This window comes from Chiloscyllium punctatum, chromosome 22, assembly GCF_047496795.1.
Source record: "Chiloscyllium punctatum isolate Juve2018m chromosome 22, sChiPun1.3, whole genome shotgun sequence".
NCBI lineage: Eukaryota > Metazoa > Chordata > Chondrichthyes > Orectolobiformes > Hemiscylliidae > Chiloscyllium > Chiloscyllium punctatum.
The window spans coordinates 82,561,704-82,578,770 of record NC_092760.1 but is presented as its reverse complement, the minus strand read 5'-3'; the positions used below and the strand labels follow the sequence as shown (position 1 = coordinate 82,578,770).

Sequence of the window (17,067 nt, the reverse complement as noted above, 5' to 3'; positions counted from 1 at the left end):
AATGACCATAAAGAGGGAGAGTCCACCACTGCTACTGGCAGGGCATTCCATGAACTCACAACCCGCTGAGTAAAAAATCTACCCCTAACATCTGTCCTATACCTACCACCCCTTAATTTAAAGCTGTGTCCCCTCGTAACAGCTGACTCCACACGCGGAAAAAGGTTCTCACTGTCAACCCTATCTAAACCCCTAATCATCTTGTACACCTCTATCAAATCTCCCCTAAACCTTCTTTTCTCCAATGAGAAAAGCCCCAAGTGACTCAGCCTTTCCTCATACGATCTTCCTACCATGCCAGGCAACATCCTGGTAAACCTCCTCTGCACTCGTTCCAATGCCTCCACATCCTTCCTATAGTATGGCGACCAAAACTGCACACAATACTCCAGATGAGGCCGCACCAGAGTCTTATACAACTGCAACATGACCTCAGGACTCCGAAACTCAATTCCTCTACCAATAAAGCCCAGTACACCATATGCCTTCTTCACAGCACTATTTACCTGGGTGGCAACTTTCAACGATCTGTGGAAATGGACACCAAGATCCCTCTGCTCATCCACACTACCAAGTAGTCTACCATTAGCCCAGTAATCTATCTTCTTGTTGCTCCTACCAAAGTGAATGACTTCACACTTAGCTACATTGAATTCCATTTGCCACCTTACTGCCCAGCTCTGCAACTTATCTATATCACGCTGTAACCTGCCACATCCTTCTTCGCTGTCCACAACTCCACCGACTTTCGTGTCATCCACAAACTTGCTCACCCAGCCTTCAAGCCCCTCCTCCAGGTCATTTATAAAAATGACAAACAGCAATGGTCCCAAAACAGATCCTTGTGGAACACCGCTAGTAACTGCGCTCCAAGATGAACCTATACCATCAACTACTACCCTCTGTCTCCTTCCAGCCAGCCAATTCCTAATCCAAACCTCTAATGCACCCTCAATGCCATACCTCCGTAGTTTTTGCATTAACCTGCCATGGGGTACCTTATCGAACGCCTTGCTAAAATCCATATACACCACATCCACTGCTTTACCCTCGTCCACTTCCTTGGTCACCTTCTCAAAGAATTCAATAAGGTTTGTGAGGCACGACCTGCCCTTCACAAAACCATGCTGACTATCCTTGATCACATTATTCCTATCCAGATGTTCATAAATCCTATCCCTTACAATTCTCTCTAAGACTTTGCCCACAACAAAAGTGAGACTCACTGGCCTATAGTTACTCGGGCTATCCCTGCTCCCCTTCTTGAACAAGGGGACCACATTCATCCTCCAGTCTTCTGGCACTATTCCCGTAGACAACGACGACATAAAAATCAAGGCCAATGACTCTGCTATCTCCTCCCTAGCTTCCCAGAGGATCCTAGGATAAATGCCATCAGGCCCAGGGGACTTATCTATTTTCGCCCTTTCCAGTATTCCCCAGACCTCTTCCCTACGTACCTCAAGGCCATCCATTCTAATCACTTGTGACTCAATATTCACATCAGCAACAGTGTCCTGTTCCTGAGTGAATACTGACGAAAAGTATTGATTTAGTGTCTCACCAATCTCCTCCGCCTCCACACACAACTTCCCACTACTATCCCTGACTGGACCGATACCTACCCTAGTCATCCTTTTATTCCTGACATACCTATAGAAAGCCTTTGGGTTTTCGCTAATCCTACCAACTAAGGACTTTTCATGTCCTCTTCTCGCTGCTCTTAGCTCTCTCTTTAGATCCTTCCTGGCTACCTTATAACTCTCAATCGCCCCAACTGAACCTTCACGCCTCATCTTTACATAGGCCACCCTCTTCCCTTTCACAAGGGATTCCAATTCCTTATTAAACCACGGCTCCCTCACAAGACCCTTTACTCCCTGCCTGACTGGTACATACTTATCAAGGACACCCATTAGCTGTTCCTTGAACAATCTCCACATATCATTTGTGTTCTTCCCTTGAAGCCTATTTTTCCAATCCACGCATCCTAAGTCATGCCTCACCGCATCATAATTTCCCTGCCCCCAGCTATAACTGTTGCCCTGCAGTGCACACTTATCCCTCTCCATCACTAGAGTAAAAGTCACCGAGTTGTGGTCACTGCCCCCAAAGTGCTCACCTACCTCCAAGTCTAACACCTGGTCTGGTTCATTACCTAGAACCAAATCCAGTATAGCCTCACCTCTTGTTGGCCTGTCTACATATTGTGTCAGGAAACCCTCCTGCACACATTGGACAAACACCGACCCATCTAACGAACTCGAGCTATAGCTTTCCCAATCAATATCTGGGAAGTTAAAGCCCCCATAACAACCACCCTGCTACTTTCACTCTTCTCCTGAATCATCCTCGCAATACTTTCCTCTACTTCTCTCGGACTATTAGGAGGCCTGTAGAAAACTCCTAACAGGGTGACCTCACCTTTCCTATTTCTAACCTCCGCCCACACTACCTCAGATGGCAAGTCTTCCTCCATCACCCTTTCTACTGCTGTAATACAAGCAATGCCACACCCCCCCCTCTTTTACCCCCATCTCTGACCCTACTAAAACATTTAAACCCTGGAACCTGCAACAGCCATTCCTGTCCCTGTTCTACTCACGTGTCTGTAATGGCCACAACATCGAAGTCCCAGGTACCAACCCATGCTGCAAGCTCACCTACCTTATTTCTTATACTTCTGTCATTGAAGTATACACAATTCAAGCCACCTTCCTGTTTACAGGCACCCTCCTTCGAGATCGATGCCATGTTCCTAACCTCCCTACACTCAAGGTCCTGTACCCTAAAGCTACAGTCCAGGTTCCCATGCCCCTGCAGAGTTAGTTTAAACCCTCCCAAAGAGCACTAGCAAACCTCCCCCCAAGGATACTGGTGCCCCTCAGGTTCAGGTGTAGACCATCCTGTTTATAGAGGTCCCACCTTCCCCAGAAAGAACCCCAGTTGTCCAGAAACCAGAATCCCTCCTCGCCTGCGCGCTTTTATAAGAAAAAAAAACCTTCCCAGGTAAGCTAGCGCGACACCAGCTTCCGGGTCCGCTAGGCGCTTAAAAAAAAACTTTAAATTTTAGCCGTTAAAAAAACAATAACTGGACTATACCGTGACTTTTAAAAAAACACCAGACAGCTGTTACCTGCTCCGCCGAGAGAGTGAGCCTTATGAAGAAAGGTTGAATAAGCTCGAACTTTTCTCTCTGGAGAGATGGAGGAAGAGAGGAGACCTGATCGAGGTATACAAAATAATGAGAGGAATAGATAGAGTCAATAGTCAGAGACTTTTCCCCAGGGCAGGATTGACTGGTACGAGAAGTCATAGTTTGAAGATATTAGGAGGAAGGTATAAAGGAGACGTCAGAGGTAGGTTCTTTACGCAGAGAGTTGTGAATGCATGAAATGCGTTGCCAGCTGTGGTGGTGGAAGCAGAGTCATTGGGGCCATTTAAGCAACTGCTGGACATGCACATGGATAGCAGTGAGTTGAGGGGTGCGTAGGTTAAGTTACTATATCTTACATTAGGATTAAGTCTCAGCACAACATCGTGGGCCTAAGGGCCTGTTCTGTGATGTACTTTTCTATGTTCTAAATGCAAATTCACCCCATAAACTTATATATGGGCATATGTGTGTGTGTGTGTGTGTGTATATATACATGTGAGAGAGAGAAAGAGAGTGTGAGTGTGTGCATCTGAGTGTGTGAGTGCACATGAGACACTGTGTGTTTGTGTGTGTGCATACTTGGTAGAATGTATGCGTGTGTGTGACTAACTATAAGCCTGTGAGAAGGTATGTGCATGTGTGAGAGTGTGGGGGTGTATGTGTGTGTGTGTCTGAGAGAGCGTGTGTATGATAGAGGGTCTGTGTGAGTGTGTAAGTCTGTAAGAATGTGTGAGAGTGTATAGTGTAGTGGGGTCACCTATAGTGTGACATGAACCTAAGATGCTGGTTGAGGCCAGTCTCTCTCTCAGACTCACACAAAAATACCCCCCATGTTCATACCCACATACACCCCCTCTCACAGGCTTATACGCGTACACACACTCTAACAAGCACAAACACACACTCTCACATGCGCACTCACTCATATGCACACACTCACATACACACACACTTTCTGTCTCTCTTTCTGTCTCCTTCACATGCGCGCGCACGCACACACATACACACACACACACACACGTATGAGTCGATGGGGTGAGTTTTCATTAGCAGAATTGTATTTGCAGATACATTCTATTTTGCTCAAAAAACACACAACCTGCAGGCAGTCAATCCATGTAACATTTTATAAATTCCTATTTTGGAAATAGAACCAGTCTGGCTCAAGATTGGGATACAGACAGACTCTAACCTCACACCTTTAACACATTGGCTGAACTAAGATGTCACCTTGTTTTTATAAAACTTTAAGTTATCTTGAGAGTGTGACTGGAAAGAAGTTCTGGGATTTGCATATTAATGAACCAAAACCTGCAAACCATTCTCATAGATGAAAGGCTTAACAGCAATTTAGGTTTGTTCACTATATCATTTTCATTGCATGACACTGTGACCTTGTGCTATAAATTCTGTGTCTCATGATCCTGCCCCACTAGTTACCTGATGAAGGAGCCACGCTCTGAAAGCCAGTGCTTCCACATAAACCTGTTGAACTATAACCTGGTGTTGTGTGATTTTTTTTAACCCAATCAAAAACAACCAGCTGACCATTCTCATCCCACTTTCCAGCACTTGGCCTATTGTATGCCTTGGAAAATGCTAATTTAAATACTCATCAAATATTATGAGGCCTTTTGCCTTTAGGACTGCAACAGGCAGTGAGTTCCAGATTTCCACCACCCTCTGGGTGAATAAACGTTTCCCTCACACCTCCTCTAAACCTCTGCCTGTTACCTTAATGATCATTTCCCCAGTCATTGATCCTTCCGACAAGGGGAAACATTTCTTACCGTCTACTCTGTCCATGTCCATTATTTACATTTGGATAAAGACAGTTTTACCATTTAAAAGTTTTAACAACAAGAAGCTCATTAGTAAGTGGGCTGGTTTGTATGCATTTGCATCTCCAAGAATAAAGAAGAGCAGTACAGCACAAAAACTGGCCCTTCGGCCCATCAATATTGTGTTGGTACATGATGCCTGGCTAAACTAAAAACATTCTGCCTCTGTGCAGGCTGCCTCCCTCAACTCACACCCTATTTATGTATCTGTCAAGGTGCTTCATGAATGTTCCTAATATATCCACATCCTCTGGCAGAACTTTCCAATAGGGTCCAGTGGGGTTTGCGGGAGTTGGGTGTCAGATATGGTGGGTATGGGTCAAGCTCAGGCAACAAGGTTGTTGCATGCGGTCAGAGAAGAGAAAAGGGAATGGCTGCTAGGGTCCAATGGCAGGGGTATCAACTTGGATTGTGTGGGTCAAATCCTACAACAAAGTGGGAACCATTTGAGAGAGGGGTCTGCTGGAGCCTATGGGAGGGGTGTATCGGTTCCTGGGAAGAGTTGTTTCAGAGTATGGGGGTTCTAACTGGTCTGTGGGAATTATTATTAGGGCTGTGTGAATTAAGTATGGGTTCAGTTTAATCATTGCTTGGGAGTTATAATGTGTATTTAATAGCCTAACTTTGCATGACTCACTATTTACTTAATTTTATCATGTCATTTGAAGTTTCTGTTTTTATCGAGACTTTCAGAGTTTCCAGATGTAGGTGAATTGACCAGCCCAAAATTCATTTTGTAAGCAATTGTCTTGGAGTCTTTTATGATTTTGCAGGTTCCCCAATGCACAACTGTGATCTGTGCTGACAGTGACTGTCTATCTATTAGAAAATCAGCCTGGATTTTCTCAGTTTAGCAGAGGCATGAAGGAATTATTAATTAGGCTCTTCAATAGTATCAGAGGATGCTTTTCAGCATCTGATTTTGATACATTCAGAGAGTAACCTGCATGCCAAGTAACCTGTGGAACCCAAAGTTGGAAGATGGTTAAACTGAGAGAAAGTGATAACTGCAGATGCTGGAGGGTCAGAGTCAAAAAGTATCACGCTGGAAAAGCACAACTGGTCAGGCAGCATCAGAGGAACAGGAGAGTCAATGTTTCAGGCATAAGCCTTTCATCAGGAATTGGGAGGGGGAAGGGGGCTGAGAGATAAATAGAGGGTGGGGTGAGGCTAGGGGGAAGGTAAATGGGATGGTGATAGCTGGATGCAGATGGGGCCAATGGTGATAGGTCTGTGGGGAGGGCGGAGTGGATAGGTGGGAAGAAAAATGGACAGGTGGGACAGGTCAAGGGGGTGGTGCCAAGTTGGAAGGTTGGACCTGGGATGAGGTATAGGGAGAGGAGATTTTGAAACGAGTGAAGTTGATGTTGATGCTGTGTGTTTGTAAGGTCCCGAGGTGGCAGATGAGGAGTTCTTCCTCCAGTTGGTGGGTGGCTTAGATTTGGTGGTGGAGGAGGCCCAGGAGATGAATATCCTTGGGGGAGTGTGAGAGGGAGTTGAAGTGATTGGCCACAGGGCAGTGGGGTTATTTGGTGCGTGCGGACCAGACATGTTTCCTGAGTCATTCTCCCTTTGCTACATGGCAAGGATCATATTACATTTGTAATATCTATTTGTTTATAACTGAGAAAGTTAGCTCTAGTCTACAGTGGTTTGTAATAACCATTATAAATGCTGCAATGAATTTGTAGATTTATGTAAAAATAAAATCTTCATTTTTTTGAATGCCTGTTGCTTACCTGGTCTGAAGCTGAAATGAATCCGGCAGTCCATGGATCACAGCTTACATAGTAGCTATACATCACCAGTCCAGAGAATACCGCACAGACAATGATGACCCAGAGTCCAAGCAAATTCAGGTACAGTGCCCTGGGACAAGAACTTAGATATTCTTTATTATTTCTTTATTGGATATGAGTGCCATTGACAAAGCTAACATCTGTTCCCTGTCCCTAATTGCTCCAGAGACAACCAGGTGCTTTTCTTGAAACAGTCCACCTGCAGGTGTACCCAGAGCAGTGTTGGGGAGTCCAGGATTTGAACTCAGTGACAGTGAGGCAGTTCCAAATCAGGATTGAGTGTGGTCTGGAAGGGAACTTGTCAGTGATGACTGAGGTGATGTTCATCTTCTGGATGGTAGACTTCATGAGTTTAGAAAGTGCTACCAAAGGAGGTTTATGATGAGCTGCTACACTCCTAGCCTTTAATTTTCTTCAACATTGTTGCCAGTGTGCGGTCAGTGGCAAAGGGGGCGAATGTTAAAGGCGGTGGGTGGGGTGTCAATCACGTGTATTGTCCCAGGTGGTGTTGAACCCTTTGGTTTTAGTTGGAGCTGTCACATTGAAGCAAGTATTGAGTATTCTGCCACACTCGTGATTTGTGCTGTGTAAGTGGTGGACATGTCACTTAGTGACAGGAGACGAGCCACTTGCAGCAGAATTCCAGCCTCTGACCTCTATCACATGTACAATATTTGTGTATTGGACATCATGGGGTGTCACAGTTCCCAGTTCAAAAGTTAGATAAGGGACCCACTAACAATTGCAATGACTGCTGTGCAACAGTTTAACGCTGGGAGTGAGAGTTTGTCACTTTAAGACAAGACACTTGCCTCTGTTTCAGGAGGTAACACTGTTTTGGCAATCTGCCAATCATTCAGGATGCCAATAGCTCTGTAATAGCACCAGCTGGGATCGGTGGCCACTGCTGGGACTGCAGGCAGTCCCAACATGCCCATCAGACCAGGAAGGTCCAGAGCCTGATGCCTCAGCAAGGGCTTGAAGTAGGTGGGCTCAAGAGACCAATTGGGGGGAGGGATTAAAGGGGAGTCAGTGAGTGGGGAGTCAACGATGGACTCTGGAATCCCTTAAACAGGTTCCCACACCCCTTATCTGACTCCAAGGCTCTCGGCATGGTCTGGGGCTGCTCTCCCTCCAGTGGTTGTTGCACGATACCCTTGGGTTGCCATTAAGTGATCACAGAAGGGCTTCAATAGGCCCAAGCATGTGTTGATCTGCAAACATTTCACTACACTCTCCAAAATATCAGGAAGGTCAGGCCGGGTGGGTAGACTGTGGAAAGACCACCTGCTGGATTTTACATGCCCTCCCACCTTGAGACCCCTGAATGGGTTAGCTTAAATTCCAGCCCATATGGCTGACCTGGTAACCTCCAGAACGCTGATGATGGTGGATTTGAAGATGGTAATGCTGATGAGGAAAGGTGGATAGATTATTTTGGTTCACAGGAAGTCATCTTGTGATGCAAATGTTACTTGACCCTTGTTTGTCAGGTTTTGCTGCCTCTGGATACAGCAGCTTCAAGGCACATAAATTTGTACTGAAAACTGTGTGAACATTGACAGTCGTCTTCATCTCTGATCTTATGGTGGAAAGAAGCCATTCAGACCATCGAGTCTGCACCAATCCTCTGAAGAGCATCCCACCCAGACCCAGAGTCCTACTCTAACCCTGTAACCAACCCTGCATTTACCATGGCTAATCCACTGAGCCTGCATACCCCTTTCATGCCTGAAACCTTTGAAGAGGGTTGGGACTAGACAGGACCCTGGAGAGCTATTGCAGTGATGTCCAGAGGCTGAGATGATTGGTCTCCAACAGACACAACCAGATTATTTTGTGATGGAGATGACTCCAAGCAGTGGAAAGTTTTCCTGTAATTCCCATTGACATGAATTTCATTAGGACTTCTTAATGTTGTACTCAGTCAGGTGTTACATTGGTGTCAAGGGCAGTGGCTTTCACTTCATGCATGGAAGTCAGCTCTTTTGTCCATGTTTGAACCAAAGCTGGAATGAGATCCAGAACCTAATGACCCTGGAGGACCTCAAACTGAGTGTCAGTAGGTTGATGCTGTGCAAGTGCCTCTTGCTAGCACAATTGATGATGTGATTTAACACTTTCTTAATGATCAAGAGTAGACTAATGGGGCATTAATTGTCTGGATTAATTGGCTGGATAGGATTGTCCTGTGAGTGGATGGATATATCTGGACACTTTTCCACATTCTTAGGTTGAGGCCGGTGTTGCACCTGCACAGGGACTGCTTGGCTTACGGGCACAGCTAGTTCTGAAGTTCAAGTTGCTTGTCTTTGATAGATGAAGACTTAATTTGGCCAGAGGGCCTTTTTTTCCTACAGTAGATCTCTGTGATCTCTGTTTTGGGCGGCACGGTGGCACAGTGGTTAGCACTGCTGCCTCACAGCGCCAGAGACCTGGGTTCAATTCCCTGCCTCAGGCGACTGACTGTGTGGAGTTTGCACGTTCTCCCCGTGTCTGCGTGGGTTTCCTCCGGGTGCTCCGGTTTCCTCCTACAGTCCAAAGATGTGCAGGTCAGGTGAATTGGCCATGCTAAATTGCCCGTAGTGTTAGGTAAGGGGTAGATGTAGGGGTATGGGTGGGTTGCGCTTCGGTGGGGCGGTGTGGACTTGTTGGGCCGAAGGGCCTGTTTCCACACTGTAAGTAATCTAATCTAATCTAATTCAAAGTTTTCGGACTTCATTGTTGCCAGGATGTTGTCATTGGATACTAGCCTTTGCTGTGTTCAATGCCTTTCAGCCGTTTCATGGTATCACTTGGATTAAGTTTAATAGACTGAACACTGGCACTTGTTTTGATGGAGATCAACACAAGTCATCCACTCAGAAGCCTTTAGCCTCTTTTAGCCCGTGTGGAGCTGGATGGCCAGTGGTCAGTAGGCCTGAGCCAAGGGTAGAGGCCAATGGTCGCAGGGCTGGTGTGGAGTGGCCGGTGGACTCAGGCCCAGACTGGTCAGCCTGACACAGATGCTTGAGCCCAGCAGTGCGATGAGAGCGCAAATCTATGTGTGGAACGCAGAGTGACAGAGGCTATAGAAGAACTGCAGCATTTATCTTTTAACTCTATTTCTTTATTTTCTTAATTTATACAATGAAGAACTGCAATGCAGAACATTTAGCTTTTCTTTTTATTTCTTTATTTTTGTACCTAATCTATTTTAGCACCTAAAATTTGTATTGAGGTACTTTGTATCTAAGATGGCATATTGTGTGGCGACATTGTCCACTTTTCACTGTATTCCTATAATTTGTACATGTGACAATAAACCTAATTCCAATTCTAGTTCTAAATATTGCAACAAATTATGGAGTGATTGCAATCAAATAGAATTAATTGGGTTGTTGAGAACTTACCTCTTCAGTTGAATAGTCTCATTGTGTAGACCTCAGAGAAAGAGTGACATTTAGCTATTAAGATGGTCTTCAATTCTTTTGTGCACTCATTTAGGCATTGCATTTTACAATAAAGCTACACATGGAAAAGTATTGCATTTATTAAGCAGAGTGAATAGGCAATGGTTGTTATAAATAAATTTTACAGATAGCTTTGTGTCAGTGATGAGGAGAAAGTGAGGACTGCAGATACTGGAGAGTCAGAGTTGAAAAGTGTGGCACTGGAGAAGTACAGCAAGTCAGGCAACTTCGGAGAAGCAGGAGAGGCGACGTTTCAGGCAGAAGCCCTTCATCAGGAATGTGGAAGGGGTAGGGGACTCAGAGAAAAAAATAGGGTGGTGGGGATGGGGCTGGGGGGAAGGTAGCTGGGAAGGCGATGGGGGATACAGGTGGGGTGTAATAGTGATAGGTCAGTGAGGAGGATGGAGTGGATAGGTGGGAAGGAAGATGGACAGGTGGGACAGGTCAAGAGGGTGGTGCTGAGTTGGAGGGTTGGATCTGGGATGAGGTGGAGGAGGGGAGATTTTGAAACTGGTGAAGTGGTGAACCGTGTGGGGAAGGGCTTATGCCCAAAACGTTGACTCTCCTGCTCCTTGGATACTGCCTGACCTGCTGTGCTTTTCCAGCACCACACTTCCCAACTTTGTGACAGCAGCCATTTTTATTAGGGAGATAGGGGATGCTGTGGCCCAAGTCCAGAACCTGTGTGTAAATGGAACCAGACTGAAGAGGTAATAACCTCATATCTTTTGCTGTAAGGGTCCTAAGTGAAATGGAGTTTAACTGTCCTGCCAACAGCACAAATCTGTCCCTAATTTTGGACCTGACAACCTCACTGATTGAGGTCACTGGATGCTTGTTGTGTGAAAGGAAACAAATATCATATTAGACAAAAACAGAACATTGTGGAAGCAGGAAATCAGGGAAAAAAAAGACAATAAACAGAGAAGCTCAGCAGGTCTGGCAGCGTCTGTGGAGAGAGAAAAACAGAGTTAACAGTTCAAGTCCAGTATGACTCCAGAGTTCTGAAGTCATGCTGAACTTGGAAGGTTAACTTTGTTTCTTTCTCCTCAGAGGCTGCCAAACCTCCAAGTCAAAGGCAAAAACAACATTTATACTGTATGAGTGAAGGGTGTTAATCAGTTGGCAAGTGGACTCAGATTGATAGAAGAGTTTAAAGAATCATTGAGTGATACAGATCCACAAAGCAGAGGAAGGCCCTTCAGCCCATCACATCCCTGCCAGTCAAAAACAACCTGCTAATGATTCCTATCTCATTTTCCAGCACTTGGCCCAAAAGGTGTATGGTTTGTCATTGCAAGTGCACATCTAAATACTGATTAAATGGTATGAAGGTTTCTCCAATATGTTCTATGAATGTTACAAATGTCACATTTGATACACTCAGGATGATTTTTTTTGAGGGAAAGATTGAGGCATACTGTTGGGGGGAGAGCTGAGAATGCCCTACTTGGTTGTAGAATGTACTGGGACTGTCAGTTGGTGAATGAATAGGAAGAAGATTCTACCTCACAGCAGTAACATCCTTCACCCTTAATGGTGTAACGGTGGGCATGGGTCAATGTAAATGTGCATGATTTTACCACCTTGGATGGTCAAGCAAACAAACAGTCTTTCACTTACATTTTAGCATGTTTTTCCGATCTGCATGAAATGCACCTTTGGATGGTGGATTGGTTCACTCCGTAGATTCCTAACCAGGTAAACGTACCCCCGACTGCCAGTGTCCAGAAAGTGTGACGCCTCAAAGGATCTACCGTGAAACTAATTTTAAATGTACATTAGAAAGAAAAACAAGTCTTACATTCTTGCTGAAATAACATCCTTGCTCATAAAGGGCAACATTTCATCTCCTCAAGACACCTCACAAGATTACTCATTCAAAGGGAAAAACCACACAATGCCAGGTTATAGTCCAACAGGTTTATTTGGAAGCACTAGCTTTCGGAATGGAACCACCTGATGAAGGAACAGCGCTCTGAAAGCTAGCGCTTCCAAATAAACCTATAACCTGGTGTTGTGTGATTTTTAACTTTGTCCACCCCAGTCCAACACCGGCACCTTCAAATCAAGGGTAAAAACAACATTAATACTGTATGAGTGAAGAGTGTTGATCAGTTGGCAGATAGAGTCCGACTGATAAAGGAGTTCAAAAAGTCATACAGATCCACGACGCTTAAGAAAGCCCTTCAATCCATCACATCTCTGACAGTCAAAATTAACCTGCTAATGATTCCTATTCCATTTTCCAGCACTTGGCCCAAAAAGTATATGGTTTGGCATTGCAAGTGCACATCTAAACACTAATTAAATGTTATGAGGGTTTCTGACTCTACCAGCCTTACAGGCAATGAGTTCCAGATTCCTACCAGCCCCTGAGTGAAAAAGTGTTTTCTCGCATCCCCTCTAAGCCTTTTTCTCCTTACCTTAGATCTATACCCCCGGTCATTGATCCCTCCATCAAGGGGAAATTTTTTTTCTTGTCTACCCTATCCTAGCCCCTCATAATTTTATACACCTCAATCTTGCCCCCGACCCTCCTCAGTCTCCTCTGTTCCAAGGAAAACAACCAGTCTGTCTAATCTGTTTTCACAACTGCAACTCTGCAGTCTAGGCAAAATCCTAAGACCATAAGACCATAAGACATTGGAACAGAAATTAGGTCCTTCAGCTCATCGACTCTGCTCTGCCATTCAATTATGGCTGATAAATTTCTGAACCCCATTCTCCTGCTTTCTACCCGTAACCCTTGATCCCCTTGACAATCAAGAACCTAGCTATCTTTGTCTCAAATATACTCAATGACCCAGCCTCCACAGCCTTCTGTGGCAGTGAATTCCATAGGTTCACCACTCTCTGGCTGAAGAAGTTTCTTCTTATCGGCACTCTAAAAGGTCTTCCCTTTACTCTATCCTGATAAACCTCCTTTCATCCATGGCGAATTCACTTATCTTCTGGATGTAGGGCTGCTCGCTGAGCTGGAGGGCTCATTTCCAGATGTTTTGTCACCCTACTAGGTAACATCTTCAGTGGGCCTTGGGCAAAGCCTTCACCCAGAGGCCGACTGAAGATGTTACCTAGTAGGGTGATGAAACATCTGGAAATGAACCTTCCAGCTCAGCGAGCAAACCTGCATCCAGAACCTCAACCTGAGCTACAAATCTTCTCAAAACTCACTAGAATACATCTATGATTGACAGTTAACGGCTTGGCTTTGTTTAAATTTTAAACTAGTCAAACTGACTCTGATTAGTTGGGGCATTTTCCTAAAAAATTCACCAACAAATGGTAGCCGTCTATCTTGTTGAGTTGAAATAGGTGCAGTGTGTGTACATTTTCTTGCTGTCTGCAAATAAGAGGGCACTGTGTTTGTTGTTTCCAGTACACATTAGTGCACCACACTGTGAACCTGATGGATGATATCATTAATTTGTACACCCTCTCCTCTGCACTCTCCTCTCATGCAGTATAAATGCTGGCTTTCCCCATGAATTGGTAGTCTTGTGAACTGTCCTGTCACGTGGAAGAAGAAAAATTCGGCAAAGTGATTTTTTTTGTTAATATTAAAGTTGTATCTTGCCAAATGACCAAGTGATGCTCTAAAATAAAAACAGAAGGTTAATTGGACCTGAAGCGTTACCACTGATTTCTTTCCATAGATGCTACCAGGCCTGCTGAGTTTTCCAGCTATTTTTGTTTTTGTTTTAGATTTCCAGTTCTTTATTGATTGCTTGAATAATTTTCTATTTGACTTTTAAACTCAATACATTTTGAAATGAAAACAAACTGGAACCCTGAACAAGAGGAGCAAAGACAGAAGCTTTTTGGTACACTGTATCTCTACCGATGTTATTATTGTCCCATATGACAATAGAGCACGGAAGAAGCCCCTTCTAATGCCTAATTATGTTTGTGCTAATTCTTTAGTAGTGCTATTTAACAAGTTCAATTTCCCAACTCATTCCCCCCGTCCCACCTCCCCCCACCCCCCCCCCCCCACCCCCACCCCCCCCACCCCCACCCCCACCCCCTTGCCGGTACACTGTTCATTTCTAGCCCCTTTGAGTCCTGAGTCTTTTCTGACAGTTATGGTCATATCGACTTGCAACACATCTTCAGGTAGGGGTGTCGATCGTGTGCATGGAGAAAGGGAGATTTCTACTTTGAGAGTATGTCAGCCACTATTTCAAAATAAAGAGTGGCCCATTCAAGACAAAGATCGAAAGAATTTCTCTTGGATGTTTGTGTGTCTTTCGGGGAGGCAATGGCCAAGTGGTATTATCGCTAGAATATTAATCCTGGGGCCTGGGTTCAGTTCCTGCCATGGCAGATGGTAGAATTTGAATTCAAGAAAAATCTGAAATTAATATGGTCATGAATCAATTGTCATGAAAAATCCATGTGATTCGCTAATGTCCTTTCCTTCCTTATCCAGTCTGGCCTACATGTGACTCCAGACCCACAGCAAGGTGGTTGACTCAATGCAGTAAGGGATGGGTAATACATGCTGGTCTGACTCAGTGACAGCAACATCCTGGGAATGAATAAGAAATACTCTGTCCCTTAAATGGTGGTGGAAGCAGAATAGTTACATTTTTTAATACAGAGATGGATAGTTTCTTGTTAATCAAGTGGGTAAAATGTTATTGGAGAGGAGGAATGTGCAGTAATCAGGTCCGCTATGATCTTAGCGATGGGTGGAGCAGGCTCAATGAGCCAAGTGGCCTAGCCCTGCTCCCACTGCACATGTTTGTACATTGTGTTAAAATAAAAGCTTCCACTCGTGACCGCGACTCCTTCGCTTGTCACCTTCAGCCTATGCCCTTTGGTTACTGATCTTGTTTTCATTTCGAATGGTTCATGACTTTAAACACATTGAACAAGTTTTCTCCCTCTGAGAAAAAGAACAGGAAATGAAATCACCATGGGAAATGACATCACCACGTGAAATGACACCACCAATCCAAGGAAATCTAAACACATAAATAGATAGCGGGTTGGAACACCAGTGCTTCATCGGAGGCTTCCTGATGATATTACCCAGTATGGTGATGAAACCTCTGAAAATGAACCTTGCAGCTCAGCAAGCAACCTGACATGCAGAACCTCAATCTGAGCTACAATTCTTTTCAAAACTTGCTCTCTCTTAACCTTCTCCATCCTGAGGAGACTGACTTTAACCTCTCAAGTATGCTCATGTCAAACAAAGGCCCTCATCACTGGTGGTGTAGGGAGCAGACTTAGATGAGGAACTTCTCTACTCAATGGGTTGTGAATCTGTGGAATTCCCTCCCCAGGGAAGCAGTTGAGACTTTCTCATTGAATGATTTTTTTTAAAGTTAAGAGAAATAAATTTTTTGAACAGTCAAGAAGTTAAGGGTTATGGTGAGAGGGAGGACAAATGCACCTGAGTCCACAAAAAGATCAGCCATGATCTTATTGAATGGCGGGACAGGCTCAAAGGGCCAGACGGCCTACTCCTGCTCCTAGTTCTTATATTCTTATGACGTATGTATAAAGCAGAATATTGTGGATGTGTGTAATTTGAAATGAAAGCAGAAGATGTTGCAATAAACTCAGCAAGCTATAGCAGCAGCTGAGGAAAGAAACAGATCTCACAAGCAAGATCTTCTGGACCTTCCTGAAGTTTTATAAAGACCAAGTGGAGAAAATTTAGGCTGGAGACAAAAATTTAAGTTAAGGGCAAGGGTTCTATTAAGTCCTTAGAACCTGACAGACAGGATTCATGATTTTGTATTCATTACTATGCCATGAATACTCATTTGCACTTCAAGCTATTATGATTACATTGAGTGGCATGAGGTTGTTAGACAAAATTGGATAACGCACACATGATTTGGGCGGCACGGTGGCACAGTGGTTAGCACTGCTGCCTCACAGCGCCAGAGACCTGGGTTCAATTCCCGCCTCAGGCGACTGACTGTGTGGAGTTTGCACGTTCTCCCCGTGTCTGCGTGGGTTTCCTCCGGGTGCTCCGGTTTCCTCCCACAGTCCAAAGATGTGCAGGTCAGGTGAATTGTTCATGCTAAATTGCCCGTAGTGTTAGGTAAGGGGTAGATGTAGATGTGGGGGTATGGGTGGGTTACGCTTCGGCGGGGCGGTGTGGACTTGTTGGGCCGAAGGGCCTGTTTCCACACTGTAAGTAATCTAATCTAAGTGTGAAGTAGGCAGGCTGAATTTCTTTCTTCACGCTCCAGTGAGTACAAATGACTTCATTGATGCAACTGCTTGATAACCAAGACATCTGTTTATGCAAAAGCTTGCAGTGTTAGGCCTGTAACTTGAACAGGCCACAGCTCTAATGTGTTGCCATCTTGCTTCCTTGTGAAATGCTCACAGTGCAAGGGACAAACCCTGACTGGGTCAACCAAACCTGCCCGAGTAAACCAGCTACGTTGCACAATGCTAGTGAACCCGCCTTGGGCAGGATATTGGAGCAGAACTCAACTCTAAAACTTCAGATGAAAGTCAGCTGGGTGGAACGAGAAGGGAGGGTATGGAATTTAAAGTGGCTGGCTGTCGGAAGCATCCTGATGCATTGAGAGAGGAAACTGAGATGCAGAGGGAAGTGTCGCAGGTGGGAATGAGGCAGGCAAGGAATGGTGGGAATTGCGCACTGAGGGCAGGGAACACTATGATGTAATAGTTGCACCGAGGAAGGAGAAGGAGCAGGTGAATTGAGTAAAGGGTCATGAAAATATAAGATGAGGAAGTTGGTGGCAAAGGATATTCCCAAAGTAACCCACTGTGGAACTCCCAGACTAATATCAAACAGTCTGTTATGCCTCACTAAGGGT

At 44.8% G+C, this 17,067-nt stretch overlaps 1 protein-coding gene across 1 annotated transcript in view; it reads right to left on the bottom strand.

Annotated features, from left to right (window-relative positions):
* slc5a12 (solute carrier family 5 member 12) overlaps positions 1-17,067 on the bottom strand; it is a 59,821-nt gene that overhangs the window by 18,952 nt on the left and 23,802 nt on the right. Inside the window, exons 6-7 of the mRNA XM_072591782.1 lie at positions 11,873-12,013; positions 6,738-6,867 (exon numbers count right to left, since the gene is read on the bottom strand). Coding sequence (XP_072447883.1) covers positions 6,738-6,867; positions 11,873-12,013 — 271 coding nt within the window. The remainder of the gene's footprint in view (positions 1-6,737; positions 6,868-11,872; positions 12,014-17,067) is intronic.